Source organism: Leptonychotes weddellii, chromosome 3 (genome assembly GCF_054177405.1).
Source record: "Leptonychotes weddellii isolate Sample4059 chromosome 3, ASM5417740v2, whole genome shotgun sequence".
In the NCBI taxonomy this organism is placed as follows: Eukaryota; Metazoa; Chordata; class Mammalia; order Carnivora; family Phocidae; genus Leptonychotes; species Leptonychotes weddellii.
The window spans coordinates 30,187,752-30,214,074 of record NC_138371.1 but is presented as its reverse complement, the minus strand read 5'-3'; the positions used below and the strand labels follow the sequence as shown (position 1 = coordinate 30,214,074).

Here is a 26,323-nt window from a genome sequence, read left to right as displayed (position 1 = left end):
TGAGTCTGTTTTTGTGTGTCGTGTAAGGAAATGGTCCAGTTTCATTCTTCTGCATGTGGCTGTCCAATTTTCCCAACACCATTTGTTGAAGAGACTGTCTTTTTTCCATTGGACATTCTTTCCTGCTTTGTCGAAGATTAGTTGATCATAGAGTTGAGGGTCCATTTCTGGGCTCTCTATTCTGTTCCATTGATCTATGTGTCTGTTTTTGTGTCAGTACCATACTGTCTTGATGATTATAGGTTTGTAATAGAGCTTGAAGTCCAGGGTTGTGGTGCCACCAGCTTTGGTTTTCTTTTTCAAAATTCCTTTGGCTATTTGGGGTCTAGTTTCTGGTTCCATACAAATTTTAGGACTATTTGTTCCAGCTCTGTGAAAAAAGTTGATGGTATTTTGATGGGGATTGCATTGAATGTGTAGATTGCTCTAGGTAGCATTGACATCTTCACAATATTTGTTCTGACAATCCATGAGCATGGAATGTTTTTCCATTTCTTTGTGTCTTCTTCAATTTCTTTCATGAGTATTTTGTAGTTTTCTGAGTACAGATTCTTTGCCTCTTTGGTTAGATTTATTCCTAGATATCTTATGGCTTGGGGTGTTTTTTGATATAATGTTCAATGATTCATTGGTTGTTGTTGATATTTTTATTTTGCCAGATGGAAGAGGTTTTACAAGATGGGAGAGAAAATGAATGAGGGTAAAAGATAAACAATTGGTGAATTTGTATAAAGGGTATATGGGAACAGTTACCCTCTTGCAAGAAAAGTGAAGGATCATGTTAACTCCCTGCTTGTAACTAACTCTCTAATGACTTTCCATGAGGTGGAAATGAAAACTCATTAGGACCTCCATAGTCCCTGAGATGTAGACCCCGCTTATCTCTCTGGCCCTATCTCCTTTCCTTCTGTTTTTTGATCATAGCCTTCTCCCCACAGGGATCCTGGAGCACCTTCTCAGTGCTTATTCCTCATTCCTGCCTCAGGGCCTTAGGGCTTCTGGTTCCTCCGTCTGAAATACTTTTCCTCCATCTCACCGGGCTGATTCCTCCTTGTTCAGACTGTGGTACACAGATAACTTCCTCTAAGAAGGCTTTCCCAGCCACCTTTCTAAGATTTCTCTCATCCATCTCCCCCAGACTTGTCAGTATCTCGGTTCTGTCTGCCTCCTCCAGTAGACCATAAATCCCCTGAGCAAAGGATCTGGTTTGTCTTGAGCATCACCGCACCTCCTGCACCTCATTCAGTAGAAAAGGATGTGCTCAATAGATAGCTTTTGAATGAATGCATTAACAAGTAAGGAGGGAGATCATTGCCAGAGAGCACATTAGTGAAGGAAGTGGAGCGGTGTTGATGATGAAGTCTGGGCATAAACGTGCGTGTGAATCCCTCAGTGTATTGGGGGCCGCTCGGTGAACAATGAAGGAAGAAAGTGGATGTCTGTGAAGTGCAGAACAGTGATGTTGCACACGAGGAATAGACAGTTTCTATTGTGTCCCTATTGCCTTCCCTTTCTTGGAAGCTGGAAAAGGAGCTGCCAGGGATTAAGGCATTTGCTTCTACTCATCCTTGGGAACCTTTAAAACTGCACTTGAATCTTTACTGCCCTCCTAGAGTATAGAAGCTGGAAAGTAGCCCAAGGGAGTCAAAATCCTGACTTTGATTCATAAACATGTTTTTAAAAAAGAAGCAAAGAAAGAAAAAGAAATTGTGGTTATGACCTGACCATAGTCAAGAAATCTCTTTGACTTCCATTGGTTTGGTATTAATGGAAGCCTTTTATCTTCAGAACTTTGTACTTGTGCTGCAAAGCGGAGGACAGGACGGAAATGCGGAAAGCTCTGTCTGCATAATCACTGCCCTGTGGGCCCTCCCCAAAATCAGAGCTTGCTGGAGGGCTCACCCCCCTGGTTCTCAGAGGCCCCAGGCTAGCATGGGAAATCAGTGGGGAAATGTTCCTTTAGATGTCAAAGACACAGCTTCTCCCAGAAAACAGGGACGGAGGAATAAAGCCACAGGCAAGGACAGGCAGGTCCTTATGTTGCTTATGTGAACATTCTAAAAATTTCCTCATAAATGCTGAGCCTGGAGGTCCTAGATAAAATGCTAATACGTTCTGCCCTAAAACACAGTCTATAAAATTAAGGGCACCTCACCCTCACTCTCATGGCCTCTCTCTCTTGGTAGGGCCACTTTCAAGGGGGAAATAACTTATTTAAAAGTATATTTTACAACTCATGGCTCCCACCAAGAATTACCTTTTCTCCTATTTTCTGTAAGGATTTTTTTATTCTATTTATTTTATGTTTATTTTTTTAAGAATTTTAAAAAAGATTTTATTTATTTATTTGACAGAGAGAGAGCACAGCAGGGGGAGCAGCAGAGGCAGAGGGAGAAGCAGGCTTCCTGCTGAGCAGGGAGCCCGATGTAGGGCTTGATCCCAGGACTCTGGGATCATGACCTGAACCGAAGGCAGACGCTTAACGACTGAGCCACCCAGGTGCCCCTTTAAGAATTTTTCAAATAAAAGTTTTAACTTTGGAATAATTTTATTTTATTATTTTTATTTTTAAAGATTTTATTTATTTATTTGACAGAGAGAGAGCACAAGCAGGGGGAGCAGCAGAGGCAGAGGGAGAAGCAGGCTTCCTGTGGAGCAGGGAGCCCGATGCGGGGCTCGATCCCAGGACCCTGGGATCATGACCTGATCCGAAGGCAGACGCTTAATGACTGAGCCACCCAGGCACCCTGGAATAATTTTATATTTATAGAAAAGTTGCAGGGATAGTACAGAGTGCCCATAGACCCCTCGTCCAGTTTCCCGCATTAACATATTATTGTTCATTTCTATGGTACATTTGTCACAACTAGGGAACCAACACTAACCTGTTACTATTAACTGAACTCCACACTTTATTTGGATTTCAGTAGGTTTTTTTCCCTACTGTCTTTTTTTCATTCCAGATCCATCCAGGATACCATATTATATATGATCATCATGTGTCTTCAGGCTCCTCTGGACTACGATAGTTTCTCAGATTGTCCTTATTTTTTAAAAAATTTTTAAAGTAAGTTCTACGCCCAACGTGGGGCTCAAACTCCTGACCTGGAGACCAAGAGTTGCATGCTCCACTGATTAAGCCAGCCAGGTGCCTGTCCTTATTTTTTGATGACCTTAGTTTTGAGGAGTATTTTGTAGACTGTCCCTCAAATCAGGATGGTCTGATGTTTTTCTCACAATTAGATTGGAGGTGAGGGTCTTGGGAAAGGACACCTCAAAGCTGAGATGCCCTGCTCATCATATCAGAGGTGCGTGACATTACATAGTAGCACTAGTGAAGCTAAGTTTCATCACCTGGTTAAGGCAGATTTTGCCACGTTTCTCCACTCTAAAGTTACTATTTCACCCTTTCTGTAATCTGTTTTTTGAAGCAAGTCACTAAGCCTAGCCTATTCTCAAAGAGGTGGAAGGGGGCACCTGGCTGGCTTAGTCGGTGGAGCATGCAAATCTTGATCTCCAGGTTGGAGTCTGAGTCCCACTTTGGGAGTAGAGCCCAACGTCCCCCCACCAAAAAAAAAAAAAAACAAACAGGTGGAGAGGGAATGGGGTAGGAAGAGGAGTAGAGATCAAGCTCACCTCCTGGAAGAGGGAGCATTTACATAACATTAAATGGAATTATTTTGCCAGGAAAATATATTTCTTCTTCCCCATTTATTTATTTATTCATTTATATATATATGGACTCATATACTAATTTTTACTTTGAGTTATAAACCAACACTTAATTAATTTTGTTACTCAAATTGTTCCAGTTTTGGCCATCTGGAGTTCTTTGAGGTTGGTCTTGGTGTCCCACTGACATGTTTCTGTCCTTATAACATTTTCAAAACATACAAATGAAAGCTGATCACTTATATTCTGAGGCACTTTATTCTTAACATTGCATACATGGTCTTGGCAATCCCCCAGTGAGTCTAGAAGATATTTCTTTTTTTTTTTTTAAGATTTTATTTATTTATTTGAGAGAGAGAGAGCAGCAAGAGAGGGAACACAAGTAGGGGGAGTGGGAGAGGGAGAAGCAGGCTTCCTGCAGAGCAGGGAGCCTGATGTGGGACTCGATCCCAGGACCCTGGGATCATGACCTGAGCCGAAGGCAGATGCTTAACGACTGAGCCACCCAGGCGCTCAAGACACTTCATTTTAAAAGGTAATGTGTTCCTAATCTGATTGTGCTGATATTATAAGGAGTCATGATTTATCTTTAACTACTTTGATTTGGGTTTTTTTTACTTTTTAAAAAAATTTACACTAGTGGGGTGCCTGGGTGGCTCAGTCAGTTGGGCAAATGACTCTTGGTTTGGGTTCAGGTCATGATCTCCAGGTCATGAGATCGAGCCCCACATCAGGATCTGGAGTTTGCTTGAGGTTCTTTCCCTCTCCCTCTCCCTTCCCCTCTGCTCCTCCCGCCACTCACTCTTTCTCTCTAAAATATAAAATAAATATAAAATAAATAAATAAAATCTTTTAAAAAAGATTTTTTAATTAATTAATTAATATATTTATTTTGTTGAGAGAGAATGGGTGTGAGTGGGGGAGGGGCAGAGAGGGAAGGAGAGAATCTCAAGCAGGTTCTGCACTGAGTACGGAGCCAGATGTGGGGTTTGATCTCATGACCCTAAGATTGTGACCTGAGCTAAAACCAAGAGCTGGACACTTAAAAAAAAAGGATTTTATTTACTTATTAAATATATGTGTGTGTGTACATATATATATATATATGTTTATTTGTTTTGTTTTGTTTTTTAAGTAGGCTCCACGCCCAGCATGGAGCCCAACTCGGGGCTAGAACTCAGAACTGAGATCACGACCTGAGCTGAGATCAAGCATCAAATGCTTAACCGACTGAGCTACCCAGATGCCCCTAAGATGCTATATATTTTTTAAGTACTTTGCATATAAATGAGGCAATGAAGTTTAGAGGGGAAAGTGCCACACTGCCTGATCTGTGTTCTAGACGTCTTCTGCCACTTCCTTGTCCTTAAGTTTTCAACATGTCCTAGGTTCTCTGGGCCTCAGTTTTGTTATCTGTAAAATGTGGGGTGGGACTAGATGGTGTCTAAGGTACTTACAGCTTTAATATTCTTTGGTTCTCTTTCAGGCGGTTCTCACGCTAACTACATGAAGCAAGGCATGTAAAAGAGAGAAATGTTTAAATACTTATCTAACGTTTTTGGTCCTAAATATCCTATTTTTCCCCGTAGAGGACCCAGAGGATACCAAACAGGAGTGTCATTATATAGGAACAGTCCTTAGCAATGTGATTTGAGGAGCACCAGATACCCTTTTTTATTCTGAAAGGATCTCTTCGGAGCACCTGGGCGGTGCAGTTGGTTGGGTGTCTGCCTTTGGCTCGGGTGGTGATCTCGGGTCCTGGGATCAGGCTCCCCGCTCAGCAGGAGTCTGCTTCTCCCTCTGCTCATAGGCACACACTCTCGCTCGCTCGCTCAATAAATAAATAAAATCTTAAAAAAAAAAAAAAGTAAAAGTATCTCTTTTACCTGCGTCACACCTCTGCACTAAACTGTACTACAAGCTCCTTTCCCGGTGTAACATCTCCGCCCGCCCCTCGGGGTCTTCCCGGCTCACACCTCTACTCTCCTCCCCTCCAGGAACGCGGGCGCAGCTGTTTCATACACCAATGTTCCCAGCGGAACGGAAGTGCTGACCCTTAAAGTAACAAGTGTAACAGAGGTACGTGCAAAGGAGGGAGCGGCAACTCTTTTAGGAGAATTTAGAAAGGTTTCACTAGGAAACTTGCAGGATAACTGAAATGTGAAGGATGGATAGAATTTTACTGGTAAACACAAAGGTTTTTCTAGGTGGAGAGAATAGCAGGCACTTTAATTGTAAGATACTTTTTTTTTTTAAGATTTCATTTATTTATTCACGAGAGAGAGAGAAGCAGAGGCAGAGAGAGAAGCAGACTCCCCAAGGAGCAGGGAGCCCGATGCGGGACTCGATCCGAGGAACCCGGGATCATGACCTGAGCCGAAGGCAAACGCCCAACCGACTGAGCCATCCAGGCACCCCTGATTATAAGATACTTCTTTTGAAATAGAAATACACCACTAGGGATAACACTTAAGGATAATGCTATCATTTTTTAAAAATATTTATTTATTTTAGAGTGTGTGCAAGCAGTGGGGGGAGGGAGGGGAAGAGAGGGAGGGAGAGAGCCAATCTCCAAGCAGACTCCCCGCTGAGAGTGGAGCCTGACATAGTGGTCCATCCCAGGATGCTGGGATCATGACCTGAGCGGAAATCCAAAGCTGGCTGCTGAACCGACTGAGCTACCCAGGTGCCCCAATACTATCATCTTAATATAAGTTAGTCTATTGATTTATTTTACCAATTGATTGAAGGTTCAGGGTAGCATAAGAATTCTGGTTCCTGGAAAAATGGGAAAAAAGGTTAGAAGTGGAAGTGCTTAAGATAACTCTTCTTAGGGCGCCTGGGTGGCTCAGATGGTTAAGCATCTGCCTTCGGCTCAGGTCATGGTCCCGGAGTCCTGGGATGGAGTCCCGCATCGGGCTCCCTGCTCTGCGGGAAGTCTGCTTCTCCCTCTGCCTCTCTCTCTCTCATGAATAAATAAATAAAATCTTTAAAAAAAAAAAAAAGATAACTCTTCTTAAGTAAGATCTGCCTTAAAGCTCAGAAAATGTCTGATACTTTTTCAATACATGATAATAGTGGAACTGATATTGATACTAATCTTAAGGGCAAATAGAGGGCACTGAGCAATCAAGACCGATTTAATCATGGTGATTTCAAAGTAAAAGAATAACAATCATGTTTTACCTTTATGTAGCACCTTAGAGTGTTCAAAGCATTTTTTTTTTAAGATTTTATTTATTTATTTGAAAGAGACAGAGACAGCGAGAGCGGGAACACAAGCAGGGGGAGTGGGAGAGGAAGAAGCAGGCTTCCCGCTGAGCAGGGAGCCCAATGTGGGGCTCGATCCCAGGACTCTGGGATCATGACCTGAGCTGAAGGCAGCCGCTTAACGACTGAGCCACCCAGGCGCCCCTCAAAGCATTTTTGCATCCATTAATTTATTTAAGTCTGATTGAGGTAGTGAGGAATAAGGACACTAAGGCTCAGAGAGAGTGTTTTGATTACTAGCTGAAGGATCACTTTCCTAACTAGTAGAGCTGGACTAAAATCCAGGCATCTTGACCAAGTCTAGCATGCTTTTCATTGCACTTCTGGAACAAATATGACCCTCAGGGTGCCATATGAGAGACTTTCAAAAGAATCCACAGGAGGGGATATATCCAATAACAACAAGCTCAAGGCAAACATTATGAAAAATTACAGTGTTCTGAAAAACAAAGGCCCACACCATGTAATGTTGGATGATTGCTTTTGAATTCCCTTGATTCCCCATCAAGTTGGATCCTGCACAGACATTCAGGTTCACTCTTTGTTTATTACTTGGCTTGAGTCACTAAAGTCAGTTGATCATGCTATAGAGTGCAGCCCTAACACCTGAGGGCTGATTTCTTCCCACCTCTGCTTTGTGATGAAAATTTCTCAAGTAAGTAGGTGCTATTTGCCAAGAGAGAACTTTGCTTAAAAATGCCTAACAGGGAGCAGAGAGTCCTGGTTTCTTTTTCTCAAGAAACTTGAGTAAATAAGTGGGAAAATTTAGTTGAAAAAAATATGTATTTTTTAAGTAGGCTTCACACCCAGCACGGAGCCCAGGGCAGGGCTTGTACTCACCACCCTGAGATCAAAACCTGAGCTGAAATCAAGAGTTGGATGGTCATCCAACTGAGCCACCCAGATGTCATTTGAATTTTTTTTTTAATTATAACTCATTGGGGTTTAACGCTGTATTGTTTTTTTATTTCAATTTTTAATTTAAATTCTAATTAGTTAACATATATGGTAAAATTGGTTTTAGGTGTAGAATGTAGTGATTCATCACCCACATATCACAAGTGACCTCCTTAATCGCCATCACCCATTTAGCCCACCCCCTCCCACCTCCCTCCATCAACCCTCAGTTTGTTCTCTATAGTTGAGGGTCTTTTATGGTTTGTTTCCGTCTCTCTCTCTCCTCTCTTTTTTTCCCCTTCCCCTATGTTCTTCTGTTTGGTTTCTTAAATACCACTTATGTAACTCTGTATTATTTGGTCATTGGTTATTTCCTTTTATTTTATCATAGCTTTTTCTAGGTTAAATCATTTGGAGGTCAGCTAGGGTACTTCTCTGAGTAATACCATTTACAAAATGTACACACACAGTTAATTTAGGGGGTTCCTGAAAGAATGAAGAATGTGTGAGAATACTTTCTGTTGTAGTACATACAAAAAACAGCCTAGCAGGGTGTAGGATTCTTGGATCACAATCATTTTTCCTCTGATTTTGTAGTTATTTTTTCACTGTCTTCTAGTACTTGGTGTTAAAGAGAAATGTGATAATATTTGATTCATTTTCTTTGAGGTAGACTTTTTAATAAAATGTCTCAATTTTTGTCAGATTTCTTTTTTCTACACTTAAAAATATGTTAAAGTCTGATTATAAAACTAAGATTGGAAATTACAGAAAATTTGGAAAGTAGAAAATTTAAAGAAGAAAATTAAACATAACCAATGAGACTACTGCCTCAAGATAACTACTGCTAATGTTTTTTTGGTGTGTTCCCTTCTAGTTTTTATTTTCAGTGTATTAAAATGACACTAAAAGTAAAGTGAGATAAGAATACACAGTTGACCACTGAACAGCACAGGTTTGCACTGTGCAGGTGCCCTTGTTTTTGTTTTAAAGATTTTATTTATTTATTTGAGAGAGAGAGAGAGCATGCACAAGCAAGGGGGACAGGGCAGGGAGAGGGAGAAGCAGGCTTCCAGCCGAGCAGGAAGCCCGATGCGGGGCTCAATCCCAGGACCCTGGGATCATGACCTGAGCCGAAGGCAGGCGCTTAACGACTGAGCCACCCAGGCACTCTTGGAGCACTTTTAATTTACTCTATACCCCAATAGTTGGTTGGAACAATATTTTCTAAATTAAAATTTCTATTTTAAAATATATAGACAGTCAGAGGTAAAGTTCTGTTGTAGTTTCATCAGAGATCTGCTTTGGGTATTTTGTCAATTGTAAGAAATGTACTTACAGATGAAGTAATGTGGTTTAGTGACTAGGAGACCTACTTTTAAAGATCCTGGTTTGGCATACTGAAAGGATACAATAAATTCTTGGAAGAGGGAGGGTTAAAATACACTTCACTTGTGCCACTGCTATGCTAACTGCTTTATTCACATTATCTCATCTAATCCACAACATTACACTTCTCATTTCACAGATAGAGAGCCTGATTGTGAGACTTACCTGAATCATGTTAAATAAGATAAGAAGGCAGGCAGGATTCTAAAAATCAAGTCAATAAAGCCAATTTGAAAAAAAGAAATGCCAATTTGATCCTGCCATGTTCTCCTTTTTGTTTTTTATTCCCCTACTTGAATCAAGCGCATGATTTTAATCTGCCATTTTGAACTCTGTTTATGAAGATACCCATTTAAACAATAGTTATAATCTATTTAATTCTTTTTTCTTTTTTAAAATTTAAAATCAATTAATTAACATATAGTTTATTAGTAGTTTCAGAGGTAGAGTTTAGTGATTCATCAGTTGCATATAGCACCCACTGTTCATTCCATCAAGTGCCCTCCTTAATGCCCATCACCCAGTTACCCCATCGCCCCAGCCACCTCCCCTCCAGCAACCCTCAGTTTGTTTCCTATAGTTAAAAAAAATATGGAACGCTTCACGAATTTGCATGTCATCCTTGTGCAGGGACCATGCTAATCTTCTGTGTGTCATTCCAATTTTAGTATATGCGCTGCCGAAGTGAGCACTAATCTATTTAATTCGTGATCAAATTTTTATGCAGTAACAGTGAAACTATTTCCAACTTTTTTCTATTCTCATTTTTCTTTTACTGAAATGATTATGCGCAGGATCAACTTTTTCCATGTACATTTTACAGTGAGATTCATTTCAGTCATTAGGTTTTTATCCTGGTCAAATTCTGTCCATTTTAACTACTGCTATGGTGAGCTTTCTTTCTAGTTATTATATTCCGTGAAACTTTATTTTTCCCTGTAACCCAAAGTATTCATTGAATTAAAGAGGTTGGGTCAAAACATCCCTTTTTGCCTGAAATACAAGAATTCAATACAGGTCGGGTAATGACGAGACAAGTGTTACCTGCTCTAGCCACCTCATGGGAGGGAGGCTCAAATGCAAAAATAGATGTGAAAGTGCTTCGTAAGGTGTACAAGTTAAGTAAATGTCACTTTACTGATTGTTAAAACAAGTCATATAAAGCCGTCCTCCTGGAACTGTTCTAGAAGGCAAACACCTTCCTATTTCTGCTGTAATGTTATTTGCAAAAATGCTCGCAGACTTCAGCTGATTTTCTAAGTATGTCCTAGTGAGCTAGTGACTTCACTCCCTGTGCTCTTGTCATTTGTTTTCCATTCTGACCTCATTAATTTTTCTTTCTCTAGCCCTTGTACTGAAATCCTCGGTGATGCAGAGGCCTGCTTTGGTACTGTAATGGACTCGTACCGTTGGTCATCAGTTTCATCATCTCGGTTGCTGTAATTGTTGCAGGAGATTGAATGATAGATAGTGTTACTGGTTGGCCATTGTCTGAGAAAAATTAAAACAAACCTGTGACCAAATAGATGGTATCTCAGCAGGGGTGCAGACACACTGTTCTTATAAGAAATTCTTCTCTTATCACACCTCTGTCTCTTGCTTAATACACTACTTGCTTGTAGAAGAGTTTTGAAGGGAGCAGTGAGGCCACTGTTAATCTAAGCAAAGCTTACAAATTCTAGTATTTACTTTAAGGCCTAAAATTTATAGGTTCAGGGATTTTTTTTCCCCCCTTTCTATATCCTGAAAGAGCTTAAGATTTCAAGCATTGTTTTCAACAGACCACATTATTTATAAATACACTGACAATATTAGGTCAAGGCCCATGAGAAGGAAGTGATCCAATTTCATCATATGGATTTTATTTATTTATTTATTTATTTTTTATATTTATTTACTTGAGAGAGAACACATGAGAGGGGGGAGGGTCAGAGGGAGAAGCAGACTCCCCGCCGAGCAGGGAGCCCGATGCGGGACTCGATCCAGGGACTCCAGGATCATGACCTGAGCCGAAGGCAGTCGCTTAACCAACTGAGCCACCCAGGCGCCCTCATCATATGGATTTTGTCCTGCTCCTAGGGTTAGTATAAGGACTAAGATATTTTTTCCTTTAAGAATCTGCTGCATTTCTTGTGTATAGTTTTGTTCTTAAAAGGTATCCTGAAAAAGAAGTGAAAATTTGAGGATTAGCAATGTAATTGTTACTGGCAAAATGCCTTTCAGTTCCTTTTTTTAAAAAACAGCTTTATTGAGATATAATTCACAATACAATTCTCTGTTCAAAGTGGACAATTCAGTAGTTTTTAGTGTATCCATAGAGTTGTGCAACCATCACCGTGATCAATTTTGGCATGTTTACATCATCCCAGCAGGAAACTCCTTACCCAGTACTTGTCACCCCGCATTCATTCCCAATTCCCCTCTTCCTCTACCCACCCCCATACCCCACCCTGCACCCCCACAACCACTGGTCTACTTTCTGTCTCTAGATGTGCCTATTCTGGACATTTCACATAAATGGAATCATACAATATGTGGTCTTCGGTGACCAGCTTCTTTCACTCAACATATGGATTTCAAGGTTCATCCATGTTGTACCATGTATCACTACTCCATTACTTTTTATGGGTGAATAATATTACACTGCATGGATATACCACATTTATTTACCCATTTATCAGTTAATGGACATTTGAGTTATTTCCTCTTTATGGTTATAATGAACAATGCTGATATGAATATTTGTGTAGATGTTTTTTCATTTCTCTTGGGTATATACCTAGGATTGGAATTACTGGATCATGTGGTAAATCAATGCTTAACTTTTGAAGAACTGTCAAACTGTTTTCCAAAGTAACTGCACCATATTACATTCTTAGCAGCAATATCTCAGCGTTCCAATTTTCCACATCCTTTCTGATACTTTTTTTTTTAAGATTTTATTTATTTATTTGACAGAGAAAGAGAGTGCACACATGCGTGTACAAGCAGGAGGAGTGGGAGAGGGAGAAGCAGGCTCCCCGCTGAGCAGGGAGGGATGAGGAGCTCAATCCCAGGACCCCAGGATTATGACCTGAGCCAAAGGCAGATGCCCAACCAAGCACCCCCCCCTTCTAATACTTTTATCTATCTTTTTTATCTTAGCCACCTTACTGAGTGTGAAGTGGTACCTCATTGTGTTTTGTTTTGTTTTTTTTAATTTTATTTATTTATTTGACAGAGAGAGAGACACAGTGAGAGAGGGAACACAAGCAGGGGGAGTGAGAGAGGGAGAAGCAGGCTTCCCACGGAGCAGGGAGCCCGATGTGGGGCTCGATCCCAGGACCCTGGGATCATGACCTGAGCTGAAGGCAGACGCTTAACGACTGAGCCCCCCAGGCACCCCCTCATTGTATTTCCCTAATGGTTAATGAAATTGAACATCATTTCATATTTTTATTGGTCATTTGTATATCTTCTTCAGAGAAATCTCTGTTTAGAGCCTTTTGCCCATTCTCAAATTGGGTTTTCACTTTTAGTTGAGGAAATTCATTTCATATCTTAAATTCCTCTGAAAATTTCTCCTGATGTTTTCTCTGCTGCTTAAAAAGTATGCCTAGTTCCATTAATTTATTTATTCAAATAAGTTCTGCATTTACTGAGGACCTAATATGTGTCAGATTTATGCTAAATCCTGTCTAAAGTCCCAGGCCTTATGGAATTCATAATCTCCTGATTTCCTAAAGAAATAATTTGCAATACAATGGTGTAAATGCTATTGTAGACCTCACAATGGGAGATTAAATTGGCCCAACAGTAAAACCCTTTCGGGGATATGGACAAGAAAACTAATGTTACAGATGAAATATAATGGAGACCAGTTTTTTTGCAGAAGGTGGAAAAAAAAAGTCAAAGTATACAAATTACCCATCTCATCAGTCAACAGTAGTACTGAAACTCTGATCACATCAAGTGTGGGGATGGCTGAGTGAGAGGAGCTGACGTGGAGCAGAACTTGCAGGGCAGAGCTCTGGCCAAGCCAAGTCAGCAAGACAATTGATAAAGTCTCTATTTGAAGCTATCACTCAGAAATTGCAGGTTTAGAAAATACCACTGCTTTTGCAAATAATAATAAAGGCATCTATCTCAAAAGCCACCTTGCGTCTCAGCCGGATCTGCATGGTTCAAGGACAGATAAAACATGTAAAACACAGGGGCTCCTGGGTGGCTCAGTCATTAAGCGTCTGCCTTCAGATCAGGTCAGGATCCCAGGGTCCTGGGATTGAGGCCCGCATCGGGCTCTCTGCTCCGCGGGGGGCCTGCTTCTCCCTCTCCCACTCCTGCTGCTTGTGTTCCCTCTCTCGCTGTGTCTCTCTCTGTCAAATAAATAAATAAAATCTTAAAAAATAATAATAATAGGGCGCCTGGGTGGCTCAGTTGGTTAAGCGACTGCCTTCGGCTCAGGTCATGATCCTGGAGTCCCTGCATCGGGTCCCGCATCGGGCTTCCTGCTCGGCAGGGAGTCTGCTTCTCCCTCTGACCCTCCCCTCTCTCATGTGCTCTCTCTCTCAAATAAATAAATAAAATCTTAAAAAAATAATAATAATAATAAATAAATAAATAAATAAAATAAAAATACATAAATACAGGGGGCACCTGGGTGGTTTGGTCGGTTAAGCGTCTGCCTTCGGCTCAGGTCATGATCCCAAGGTCCTAGAATCGAGCCCCACATCGGGCTCCCTGCTCAGCAAGGAGCCTGCTTCTTTCTCTCCCTCTGCCTGCCGCCCCCCCACTTGTGTTCTCTTTCTGTCAAATAGATAAATAAAATCTTAAAAAAAATACATAAAAACATAAATAAATAAAAAGAAAAAATAAAAAAGATAGTCACAAATCTAACCAGTAATAAACCAGAGTATTAAATAGAATATTAACATATCCAGAAGATTTTAATAATTAGGGTATGGTGCTGATTATAAAGTGTCATCTGTAAAATAATTTGTTTTTTGATAATGTTCAGCGAGTTTGCTTAATTATTTTACATTTCCTTACCTTGAGTATTATATTTGCTCTGGACACCAAAGACTATTTGTGTTTTTTTGTTTTTTGTTTTAATTTTCTTTGTCTGGAACTACTATTTGAAATTTTTTTTCTAATTAAAAAATAATACATGGTAGGAAGTCAAAGTGTATCAAAAAGTGTAAAGAACAAAATAAAATTAAAAATCACCCAGAATCCCCTCCCCTCCCAAATCAAAATCAGAAACAATAAAAATAGAAGAGGAAATTTACACTACTCCAGAGTGTGAACAAAGCATTTTGGGAACTCGGAAGGCAGGTAATGATGATCTGGGAATTGGAGAATGCTTAACCCTGCAATTATGCTGGGTTTTTGTTTTGTTTTGTTTTAAAGATTTTATTTATTTATTTATTTATTTGAGAGAGAGAGAGAGAAACAGCATGAGAGGGGATAGGGTCAGAGGGAGAAGCAGGCTCCCCGCCGAGCTGGGAGCCCGATGCGGGACTCGATCCCAGGACTCCGGGATCATGACCTGAGCTGAAGGCAGTCGCTTAACCAACTGAGCCACCCAGGCACCCAATTATGCTGGGTTTTGAAAAAAAGACCAGAAGATGCCTGGAGCAGAGGCAAGGAAAGGCGCTAGAGGTGGAGGGAATACTCGGTAGAAAATGACAGGGCCCCTCCTCCCTTTTCTTTTTAATTAGAAAGAAGGTAAATTTGGGAAGAGGCGTGGTATGTCAGTGAACTGTAAGAAGTTTAAATGTGTCTGGACTCCAGAGAGTAAAAAAGAGAGATAAAACTGGAATGTTTGTGAAGACCTTTGTTCATAAAGTTAAAAAATCAGGTGTCATACTATAAGACTGTCCTTAATGATACAGCAATAGGTGAGACAATGGACAACTAGAAACGTGATGTTGGTCATGAAGCTTTTAAGATTTTATTTATTTATTTATTTTTGGATTTTGTTTTTTTTTTTTTTTAAAGATTTTATTTATTTATTCATGAGAGATAGAGAGAGAGAGAGGCAGAGGGAGAAGCAGGCTCCCCGTGGAACAATGAGCCCGACGTGGGACTCGATCCCAGGACCCTGGGATCACAACCCGAGCTGAAGGCAGACGCTTAACCTACTGAGCCACCCAGGCGTCCCTTGGATTTTGTTTTTAAGTATCTCTACATCCTATGTGGGGCTTGAATTTACAACCCCGAGATCAAGAGTCGCATGCTCCACCGACTGAGCCGGCCAGGCACCCCTGGTCATGAAACTTTTTTTTTTTTTTAAGATTTTATTTATTTATTTGAGAGAGAGGATGAGATAGAGAGCATGAGAGGGGGGAGGGTCAGAGAGAGAGGCAGACTCCCTGCTGAGCAGGGAGCCCGATGTGAGACTGGATCCCGGGACTCCAGGATCATGACCTGAGCCGAAGGCAGTCACTTAACCAACTGAGCCACCCAGGCGCCCTGGTCATGAAACTTTTAACTAGAAAATTGTTACTTGGCCTAATCACCCCACCATATTGTCCTCTGTTTCCCCATTTTCTATCACTAAAGCTTTGTGGTCAACATAAAACAGTCCTTATAGGGAGATGTAGGAAGGCAAGACAATGGCAAATATTTCTTACAGATGTTCTACATAAAAACTTGGCAAAGGGAAGGCATATGAATAATCCTTAGCTGTGAAATCATTCTAGTAATAGTTTGTGTTTGGTACATTTTCCTGAAGGCTCTTATTTTTGGAAATATGGAAAGGTTATTCTGTAATATTTGAAAGAGGAAAAAAAAAAACCCTACAAGTCTGATAGCTCCACTTTTTTATTCTGTGCTTTAAGAAGAGTAAAAGTCTATAGCCTATTTCTGGATAGTAGCAAATAGACGCTGAGAAAATTGATTAATATAAGAACTATATAATGGAAAACAATCTCCCCAAGAGCAAGGAGTTAGCCAGCAGTAGGCAAAGATGGTTCTTTTTTTTTTTTTTAAAGATTTTATTTATTTATTTGACAGAGAGATAGAGAGAGAGAACAAGTAGGCAGAGAGGCAGGCAGAGGGAGAGGGAGAAACAGGCTCCCTGCTGAGCAGGGAGCCCGATGCGGGGCTCGATCCCAGGACCCTGGGATCACGACCTGAGCCGAAGGCAGCCGCTTAACTGACTGAGCCACCCAGGCACCTCTGCAAAGATGGTTCTAAAGCAAAAGAATATTAAAGATGCCAAAGATACTGTAAACTTCATGTTGGATGAGATAGAGACATGCCCTGAAATGAGCAGCCCATCTTCAGCCTTTTTTTTGAATTGTTACTTTTATAACTAAAACTTGGATTTCTCTCCATAAAAAGGAGTGGGTGGTCATCTTGCTTCTTGGACATTTAGACAAAGATTTTATCCTAAATTTGTGGTATGATTTGATTTCCTAACACAAAAGAGGTTTGGAAATCAGTCTTTTAATTGAAGGGAAAAGGAATACATTTAAGTGGAAGTGGTTCAAAGTTTAAAGCATGATTAGTTTTGTGTTTGGAAAATAAAAACATCACATTTTAGGTTTAAATATCTAATCAGTTTAAATAGGGAAAATTCTAGATTAAGGAAAGAAAAGTAAGTTTTAGTATGAATACTTCTGTGTTCCAGGGTCCTCTAAAAAGGATGAATAAGTATTTATCTTAGATAGGGTGAAGGTTGTGAGGATGTGTATTACAGTAGCTTCAGCTGCTCTTGAAATTATTTGTGTAATTTCTACAAGCAGATAGTCTAGTGCAGTTATTTGGAGGTCATTATGAAAGGCCAGATAAATATTTATCAAAAGCCAGAAAAACTAAAATGCAAGGCCGTAAGACAGCCTTGTTTTCTAACTTCAGTACATTTCAAATGCTGATGCAACAGCCTCAGCATCTAAGTGAGAAAAATGTTGATATGCTTAATAACTGGAAAAAGTATTGAAAAAGTATCAAATATTCGTAGAATGTACAGTAAAATAAATATATTCTTTTTTTTTTTTAAAGATTTTATTTATTTATTTGACAGAGAGAGACATAGCGAGAGCAGGAACACAAGCAGGGGGAGTGGGAGAGGGAGAAGCAGGCTTCCCGCAGAGCAGGGAGCCCGATGTGGGGCTTGATCCCAGGACCCTGGGATCATGACCTGAGGCGAAGGCAGACGCTTAACGACTGAGCCACCCAGGCGCCCCAAAATAAATATATTCTATTATAATTTTTTTCTAATCCTCAAGATACAAATAAGCCTACGCAGGATCAGATTTTCTTTCCTTGTTTTGTGTCCTCAATTGGCTGGCTTCAGCGACTATTGAACATTTTCTGGGTATGTAGCAGCATATGATACAGTCACTGTTCCCTGATATTATAAATCTTTCTGGAGAAATACAATGGTCACACATTATGGGGGCACCTGGCTGGTTCATGGTAGAGAATGCAAATCTTGATCTCCGGGTCATGAGTTTAGCCCCACATTGGGCATAGAGTTTACTTTTTTTTTTTTTTAAGATTTTATTTATTTGTCAGAGAGAGAGAGCGAACACGAGCAGGGGGGAGTGGCAGGCAGAGGGAGAAGCAGGCTCCCCAACAAGCAAGGAGCCTGATGTGGGACTCGATTCCAGGATCCTGGGATCATGACCTGAGCCAAAGGCAGATGCTTAACTGATTGAGCCACCCAGGCATCCCCTAGAGTTTGCTTAAAAATAAAAAAGATTTTAACACATTAAATAATTGTACGTGAAATAGGGGCACTGGGTGGCTCAGTCAGTTGGGCGGCTGCCTCTTGGTTTCAGCTCAGGTTGTGATCTCATGGTTGTGGGATTGAGCCCCGCATAGGGTTCCATGCTCAGATTCCCTCTCCCTCTCCCTCCCACTCTGCCCCTCCTCCTGCACGTGCAAGTTCTCTCTCTCTCGCAAATAAATAAAATCTTTAAAAAAAAAGATTTTATTTATTTATTTGACAGAGAGAGAGACACAGCGAGAGTGGGAACACAAGCAGGGGGAGTGGGAGAGGGAGAAGCAGGCTTCCCGAGGAGCAGGGAGCCCGATGCGGGGCTCGATCCCAGGATGCTGGGATCATGACCTGAGCCGAAGGCAGACGCTTAGGCTGAGCCACCTAGGCGCCCCTCAAGTAAATAAAATCTTTTTTTTTTTTTAAAGATTTTATTTTATTTATTTGACAGAGAGAGACACAGCGAGAGAGGGAACACAAGCAGGGGGAGTGGGAGAAGGAGAAGCAGGCTTCCCGAGGAGCAGGGAGCCCGATGCAGGGCTGGATCCCAGGAACCTGAGATCATGACCTGAGCCGAAGGCAGACGCTTCACCGACTGAGCCACCCAGGCACCCCTCAAGTAAATAAAATCTTAAAAAAATTAATTGTAGGTGCACCTGGGTGGCTCAGTTGGTGAAGCATCTGCCTTCAGCTGAGGTCATGATTAGGGTCCTGGGATTGAGCTCCGAGAGTGGAGTGTCCAGTGTCGGGTTCCCTGCTTAGCAGGGAGCCTGCTTCTCCCTCTCCCCGCCTCCCACCCCCTCTCCCCGCCTCCCACCCCCTCTCCCCGCCTCCCACCCCTCTCCCCCCTGCTTGTGTCCCCTTTCTCACTCTGTCAAATAAATAAATAAAATCTTAAAAAAATAATTGTACATGAGGTAGAGACAAATAACATGCTTTATTTTATTTATTTATTTTTTAATGCTTTTTAGTTTGTTTTTTTTTAAGATTTTATTTATTTATTTGACAGAGAGAGACACAGAGAGAGAGGGAACACAAGCAGGAGGAGTGGGAGAGGGAGAAGCCGGCCTCCCGCTGATCAGGGAGCCCGATGCGGGGCTCCATCCCAGGACCCTGAGATCATGACTTGAGCCAAAGGCAGCCGCTTAATGACTGAGCCACCCAGGCGCCCCAGTTATTTATTTGACAGAGAGAGAGCACGCACAAGCAGTGGAAGCAGCAGGCAGAGGGAGAGGGAGAAGCAGGCTCCCCGCTAAGCAGGGAGCCAGATGCGGGGCTCCATCCCAGGACCCTGGGATCATGACCTGAGCCGGAGGCAGACGTTTAACGACTGAGCCACCCAGGAGCCCCTAACTTGCACTTTAAATTTATTTATTTATTTATATATTTATTTATTTATTTATTTGAGAGAGAGTGTGTTCACGCACAAGCACACAGTAGGGAGGGGCAGAGGGAGAGGGAGAATCTTAGCAGACTCTGAGCTGAGCATGGAGTCCATTCTCACCACCCTGGGATCATGACCTGAGCAGAAACCAAGAGTCAGATGCTTAACGGAATGAGCCGCCCAGGCCCCCCTAACTTGGGCTCTTATCACTTCTTTGACAACATCAGATAACTATGTTATGCTCATCATACTGAAAGAGAGTTTTTAGAAGTTAATACTGAGGGGTGCCTGGGTGGCTCAGTCAGTTAAGCTTCAGACTCTTGATTTTGGCTCAGGTCATGATCTTGGGTTGAGAGATCAAGCCCCGCCTGGGACTCCACGCTCAGCACAGAATCTGCTTGTCCCTCTCCCTCTCCATGCTTGCACATACACTCTCTCTCTCAAAATAAATAAAATCTTTTTAAAAAAGTTAATACTGATATAGCATTTATACAATATTACACACCCAAAAAAAGGATTTAATAAATGCTTGTTGATTGATTAGTAACTTTCATAAGTCATAGTATTTCTGAATAAGTGGTAACGGGTGATTCAGATCTTTCTGGAGATTACAAAGGGTAAATTATATACTTTGATCACATATGAGCATATAAGTGGAAAAAATCACTCGCTTCTACATTCTGGCTATGAACAGTGGGAATCACACACATTAAGAAGAAAGATGGGGATGCCTGGTTGGCTCAGTCGTTAAGGTCTGCCTTCAGCTCAGGTCGTGATCCCAGGGTCCTGGGATTGAGCCCCACCATCGGGCTCCCTGCTCAGCGGGGAGTCTGCTTCTCCCTCTCCCACTCCCCTGCTTGTATTCCCTCTCTCGCCGTGTCTCTCTCTGTCAAATAAATAAATAAATAAATAATCTTTAAAAAAATATTTAAAAAAAAGAAAAATGAAACAAAAGGGAAGAAAAATATAAAAAACAGTGATCTTTTTCCTTTAACATTGTATAACTCAGGACTCAAAATTATACAAATAGTTCCACCTATTTCATGAGTAAGTTTAAACAAAGAATGACTACATTTCCACTAATATAAAATAACATACTGTAGAAAGGCTTTTTCTTAAAATTGTTTTCAACTTGTGTCCTTTAGGATAGAAATGAAACCTGTCATTAAATGTAGTTTTCCTAAAATAGGAAATTTGTGATACAAATTAATAGAGTATGGGCGCCTGGGTGGCTCAGTTGGTTAAGCGACTGCCTTCAGCTCAGGTCATGATCCTGGAGTCCCGGAATCGAGTCCCGCATCGGGCTCCCTGCTCAGCAGGGAGTCTGCTTCTCCTTCTGACCTTCCCCCCTTCCTGCTCTCTCTCTTTCTCTCATTCTCTCTCTCAAATAAATAAATAAAATCTTTAAAAAAAAATAGGGTTTTTAAAATTTATTTATTTATTTATTTATTTTAAAGATTCTATTTATTTGACAGAGACACAGCGAGAGGGAACACAAGCAGGGGGAGTGGGAGAGGGAGAAGCAGGCTTTCCACGGAGCAGGGAGCCCGATGTGGGGCTCGATCCCAGGACCCTGGGATCATGACCCGAGCTGAAGGCAGACGCCCAACGACTGAGCCACCCAGACGCCCCAAATTGATAGGGTTTTAAAGCTGAAAAGAAACAGGGATAGCTAGTCCAAACTTATCTTACAGATGAGGAACTGAGGCCTAGAGAAATGAAATGATTTGTTCGAAGTCACAGAACCATAGAAGTAGAATCAATAGCAGATCTAAAACCAAAGTGTTAGGGGCACCTGGCTGGCTCAGTCTGTAGAGCATGTGACTCTTGATCTTGGGGTTCTGAGTTTGAGCCCCATGTTGGGTGTAGAGATTACTTAAAACAAAACAAAACAACCAAAGCTTTAGGAACACTACATCTAATTGTTTCGTTTAACAATTTAGATGATTTACTGACATAAGAAGATACTCTGTGGATGTTGAATATTGCCATTCTGCATGGGTTAAAAAATAAAAGGTATTCCTTGAATTGATCCAATGACTTGATAACTTGATATGGTTTTCTTACTGTATAGAATTAACCAAATCCTAAAAATGTAGAACTACTGAAAAACTCCATATTTAAATTCTTCCATTACCCACTTTGATTCTTTTAACCACTGTAGTTTCAATACTTCTCTCTTTTTTTTCAAACAAAAGATCTCATATTTATTACTGAGCCAACCTACTGGTGCAGAAGCATAGTAACAGAGAAGAATCATTTTCCCAATCCAACCTGTCTATTATTCAGGTAGTAGTGATGTTTGCAGAATGATATGTTACGAGCAAGTGACTTTCATGCAACATAAATATGTGTGCCAACTCAATGTGATTCCTTAGAGACCCAGCTTAGTTCTTCTCCAATGTGTCCTCTTAGAGTTGTACCAGATTTTATTACCGGTTTTCATCTGAATCCACTGGGGAGTAGGATGATTCTGCTTTTGTTTCTTGGCCAAGAATTGCTTGATCCCGAAAGTCTTGTGAGAAGACATGGTAAGGAACAGTCAACCACACACACACCACAGTGGTGGAGAAAAGGAGAGAGCTCAAATAATTTTCTTCCAGGGGTGCCTGGCTGGCTGAGTAAGAGGTACATGCAAATCTTGATCTCGGGGTCATGAGTTTGAGCCCAACATTGGGTATAGAGATTACTTAAATAAATAAAACTTAAAAAAAAATAATTTTCTTCCAATGGTCAGTCTTGTAATTTCCTTTGTGTCTGTGTACATTGTTACCCATGGCTAAGTTCAGATGCTCCAGACCCTTATGTTGATCCCCTTGAATCTTTGTATTATTTAATGGTATGTCCAGTGGTTTGATTTGTTTCTGTAATTAAAAAAAAATACTTAGCTATTCTCCTTCATAATTCTTATTTGTGAATCATGTCCTGGTTTTGTAAAAATGCACTGACATTATAGTAGTCTTACACTGCTATTGCCTGTTATTTAGGTACTTTATCTGTTGAAAGTAACACATATTATATTACTCTATATAGGTTAGATTATGCTCAATAAATATCCTGTAACTTCTGTAGCTTAATATAAAACTTTATTTATGCTCAGTAACTATCCTGTAACTTCTGTAACTTTAAAAAAAAATTTTTAAAGATTTTATTTTATTTTTCAAAAATTTTTATTTAAGTAATCTCTACACCCAATGTGGGGCTTGAACTCACAATCCAGAGATCAAGAGTCACATGCTTTACTGACTGAGCTAGCCAGGCGCCCCTTGTCTACCTTTTCTTTTTTCTTTTTGAGATTTATTTATTTATTTGAGAGAGAGAAAGAGTGCAGGGTGAAGAGAGGCAGAGGGGGGGGGGGGACATGGGGCTTGATCTCACAACTCTAAGATCATGACCTAAACTGAAATCAGGGGTCAGATGCTCACCTGACTGAGCCACCCAAGCAGCCCCCTGTCTGCCTTTTTTAATACTTTCTTAGGATACAGTCCTAGAATTTCATTGATATTCTTAGAATAATATTTGTGAAGAATTTGAGCTAATTTATCCTATAAAAACATAAATCTTTTTTTTAAGATTTTAAAAATTCATTTGAGAAAGAGAGAGAGAGCATGCGGGTGCACACAGAGGGAGGGGCAGAGGGAGAGACTCTCAAGCAGACTCTCTGCTGAATGCAGAGCCCAACCTCTGGTCATGATCCTGGGGCCCTGGGATCGAGCCCTGCGTCAGTTCCCTGCTCAGTGCGGAGTCTGCTTCCCCTCTCCCTCTGCTGGTCCCCCAGCTTGTGCTCTCTCCCTCTCTCTCTCAAGTAAAATAAATAAAATGTTAAAAAAAAAAAAAAGAGGGGGCACTTGGGTGGCTCAGTCGTTAAGCGTCTGCCTTCAGCTCAGGTCAGGATCCCAGGGTCCTGGGATCGAGCCCCGCATCAGGCTCCCTGCTCCGCAGAAATCCTGCTTCTCCCTCTCCCACTCCCCCCTGCTTGTGTTCCCTCTCTCGCTGTGTCTCTCTCTGTCAAATAAATAAATAAAATATTAAAAAAACAAAAAAGAGTTAGGTGCTTAACCAACTGAGCCACCCGGGCGCCCCCAAAAGCATAAATCTTAAAGCCAATTATTTTCAGATTGTAATCATGTAAACTATAAATAAATATAAATTCAGATTCTAATCCTATAAAATACACATTTATATAAATATAAATGTATTGAAAATATGAACAAATTTCAGGGGCTGACCTGATGTTATCTATGAAAAAAATTTCATTAGCAAGTCAACTGAAAACATGAATAAGATTCCAAGAAACATTTTTCTTTTTTTTTTTAACTTTTAAAATTTTTTTAGAGAGGGGAGGAAAGGTAGAGGGAGAGGGAGAGAGAGAATCTTAAGCAGGCTCCATGCAGCATGGAGCCTGACACCGGGCTAGATCTCACAATCCTGAAATTATGACCTGAGCCAAAATCAAGAGTTGGGCCACACAGGTGCCCATCATTTTTATTTTAAGTGGGCCAATATTTCATGCTCTTTTGTAGACTCATTATTAAGATTGGGACTCCTGGGTAGCTCAGTCAGTTGAGCGTCTGTCTTTGGCTCAGGTCATGATCCCGGGGTCCTGGGATCGAGCCCCGCATCAGGCTCCTTGCTCAGCGGGGACCCTGCTTCTCCCTCTGCCTGCTGCTCCCCCTGCTTGTGCTTTCTCTCTCTCTTAATCTCTCTCTTTCTCTGAGAAATACATAAATAAAATCTTTAAAAAAAGACTCATATAAGTTTAACTCATTATTACTTTGACACGCTGGTTTCTTTAAATAAAATATTTATATATCCCATGAGTCAGATCTCATTGACTCATTGATTCAGGTGCTCTTTCCCTCGACTTAATCTAAGTTAGTGAATGTTTGCCATGTCACTTCCTGCTTTCTTAAACTTAGGTCTGAAGAATTAATACTGTCTATGTAATAACATGACTTAAATAGTGATCCTAATTTGAAAAAGCCTATTTTAGTGTAGAACGAAACATGAAAGTATCCTTTATATAGCCAGAGGCAAGATGACGGTGTTCATGAAGATCAGTTGTTATCCTTTTTTTTTAAAAAATTTTATTTATTTGACAGAGAGAGACAGTAAGAGAGGGAACACAAGCAGGGGGAGTGGGAGAGGGAGAAGCAGGCTTCCCACTGAGCAGGGAGCCGGAGGCGGGGCTCGATCCCAGGACCCTGGGATCATGACCTGAGCCAAAGGCAGGCGCTTAAAGACTGAGCCACACAGGCGCCTGATCAGTTGTTATCCTAACTACCCTATTCCTAGGTCAAATGGAAGATTTATAGATTGTAGGAATTCCAAGATCTCAGCACCATCCCTATTCACCCTGTCATAAGGGCAGTGCAATTCCAATTCAGTTCAACAGTCTTTATTGAGGACCTGTTATACACTAGTTACCGTGCTTATTGCTGGGGATAGAGTGATAAATAAGAGATCATCCCTCTTTTTAATCTAGTAGGGGAGAAAACAAAAGCAAGTAATCAAAATGCAGCTTGACAAGCACAATATTAGAAGCTTATAAAAGGTATAGAAGTAATGCTAAGAAGGGGCACCTGGCTGGCTCAGTCTGTAGAGCCTGTGACTCTTGATCTCCAGGGTTGTGAGTTCAAGCCCCATGTTGGGCCTAGAGCTTATTAAAAAAAAAAAAAGTAATGAAAAAAGGGGATAATTAATTCTGTTTGGCTGTGGGATCAGGGGAATCTTCTTAGAGGTAGTACTATTTGAGCTGGGTGTTGTGTGGTGAACAAAAATTAAGGAGATAGTCAGAAGGGCAAAGTGCATTCTTGGCAAATAAAACAGCAAGCACAAAGGCATGTGTTTTTGAGGAAGTGTAACTTCTTTGGTATCACAGAGCTCTGCAAGAGCAGAGACTGATTGTTTTGCTTATTGTATCCACAGTAGCCTAGTAATAGAGCCTGGAGCACAATAGAAAATAATTATTTGTTGAACAGAAGAATGAGTGAGAGGGAGCCTTGTGTCATTCTAAGCAGTTTTAACTTAACCTTGTACCTCCCATAGGCTGAAGCTAACTGGAAGCCAGTGGACAAGGGAGTCTTGAAAATTAAGTTTGTAGGAGTCAGTCCCTGAACAAAGAAGAAAAGGGAAGGTAATGAACTGAGAGCAAATAGGCAAATGATCCACACCCTTATTATTACCTACTAGCCTTGTATGACATGGCACATGCCTATCTCTCTAACTTCATCTCCCATGCTCCAATAACCTGGCCTCCTTTTCTTTTTTCTTTCTCATTTCAATTGGAAAAAAATATTTGTAAATTATTATTATTATTTTTAAAGATTTTATTTATTTATTTGACAGAGAGAGACACAGCGAGAGAGGGAACACAAGCAGGAGGAGTAGGAGAGGGAGAAGCAGGCTTCCCATGGAGCCGGGAGCCCGATGTGGGGCTGGATCCCAGGACGCTGGGATCATGACCTGAGCCAAAGGCAGACACTTAACGACTGAGCCACCCAGGCGCCCCTAAATTATTTTTTTTAATCTAGATAGAGTTGACACATAATGTTACATTAGTTTCAGGTGTAAAAACTGGCCTTCTTTTTATTCCTCAAATATACCAAGATTGTTCTAACCAGTTCAAGGCCTTTGCTTGTTTCCTAAGCCAAAAAGACTCTTCTACCAGATCTCTGCCTAGCAGAGATCAAGTGATACCTCAGGGGTCAAGTGGTACCTACCCAAATAGGGCTTATCTGATAAGTCCTTTTAAGGTAGAACATCTGTCCCTCTCATACTGTCTCTCTTTCTAAAAGGTAATGTGGTGATCACTTGGTGATCCCCAATTATCTATACCCTTTGAAAATCCCTTCTTGAGTGTGGGTCAAAACTGTGACTTGCTTCTAACCAACTAAATATGGAAAAGGTGACGGGATGCCACTCCTATGATTATATAAAATTCTGTCTTAACATACTGGAGTAAGAGAGACTCTCTCTGTTCTTTGACTAAGCTACTAGGTTAT

General features: G+C 41.0%; 1 protein-coding gene, 1 long non-coding RNA gene and 1 other non-coding gene across 3 annotated transcripts in view; all 3 read right to left on the bottom strand.

Moving 5' to 3' along the window:
• LOC145720742 (uncharacterized) overlaps positions 1-26,323 on the bottom strand; it is a 440,998-nt gene that overhangs the window by 18,729 nt on the left and 395,946 nt on the right. The window lies entirely within an intron of this gene.
• LOC115941368 (U6 spliceosomal RNA) lies at positions 9,814-9,920 on the bottom strand. The gene has a single exon (XR_004076123.1). It is a non-coding gene; the product is annotated as a U6 spliceosomal RNA (small nuclear RNA).
• Positions 21,694-21,849, bottom strand: LOC115941367 (large ribosomal subunit protein eL39-like). Its single transcript, XM_031029459.1, has one exon. The coding sequence runs from the start codon at positions 21,847-21,849 to the stop codon at positions 21,694-21,696; it is 156 nt and encodes a 51-aa protein (XP_030885319.1).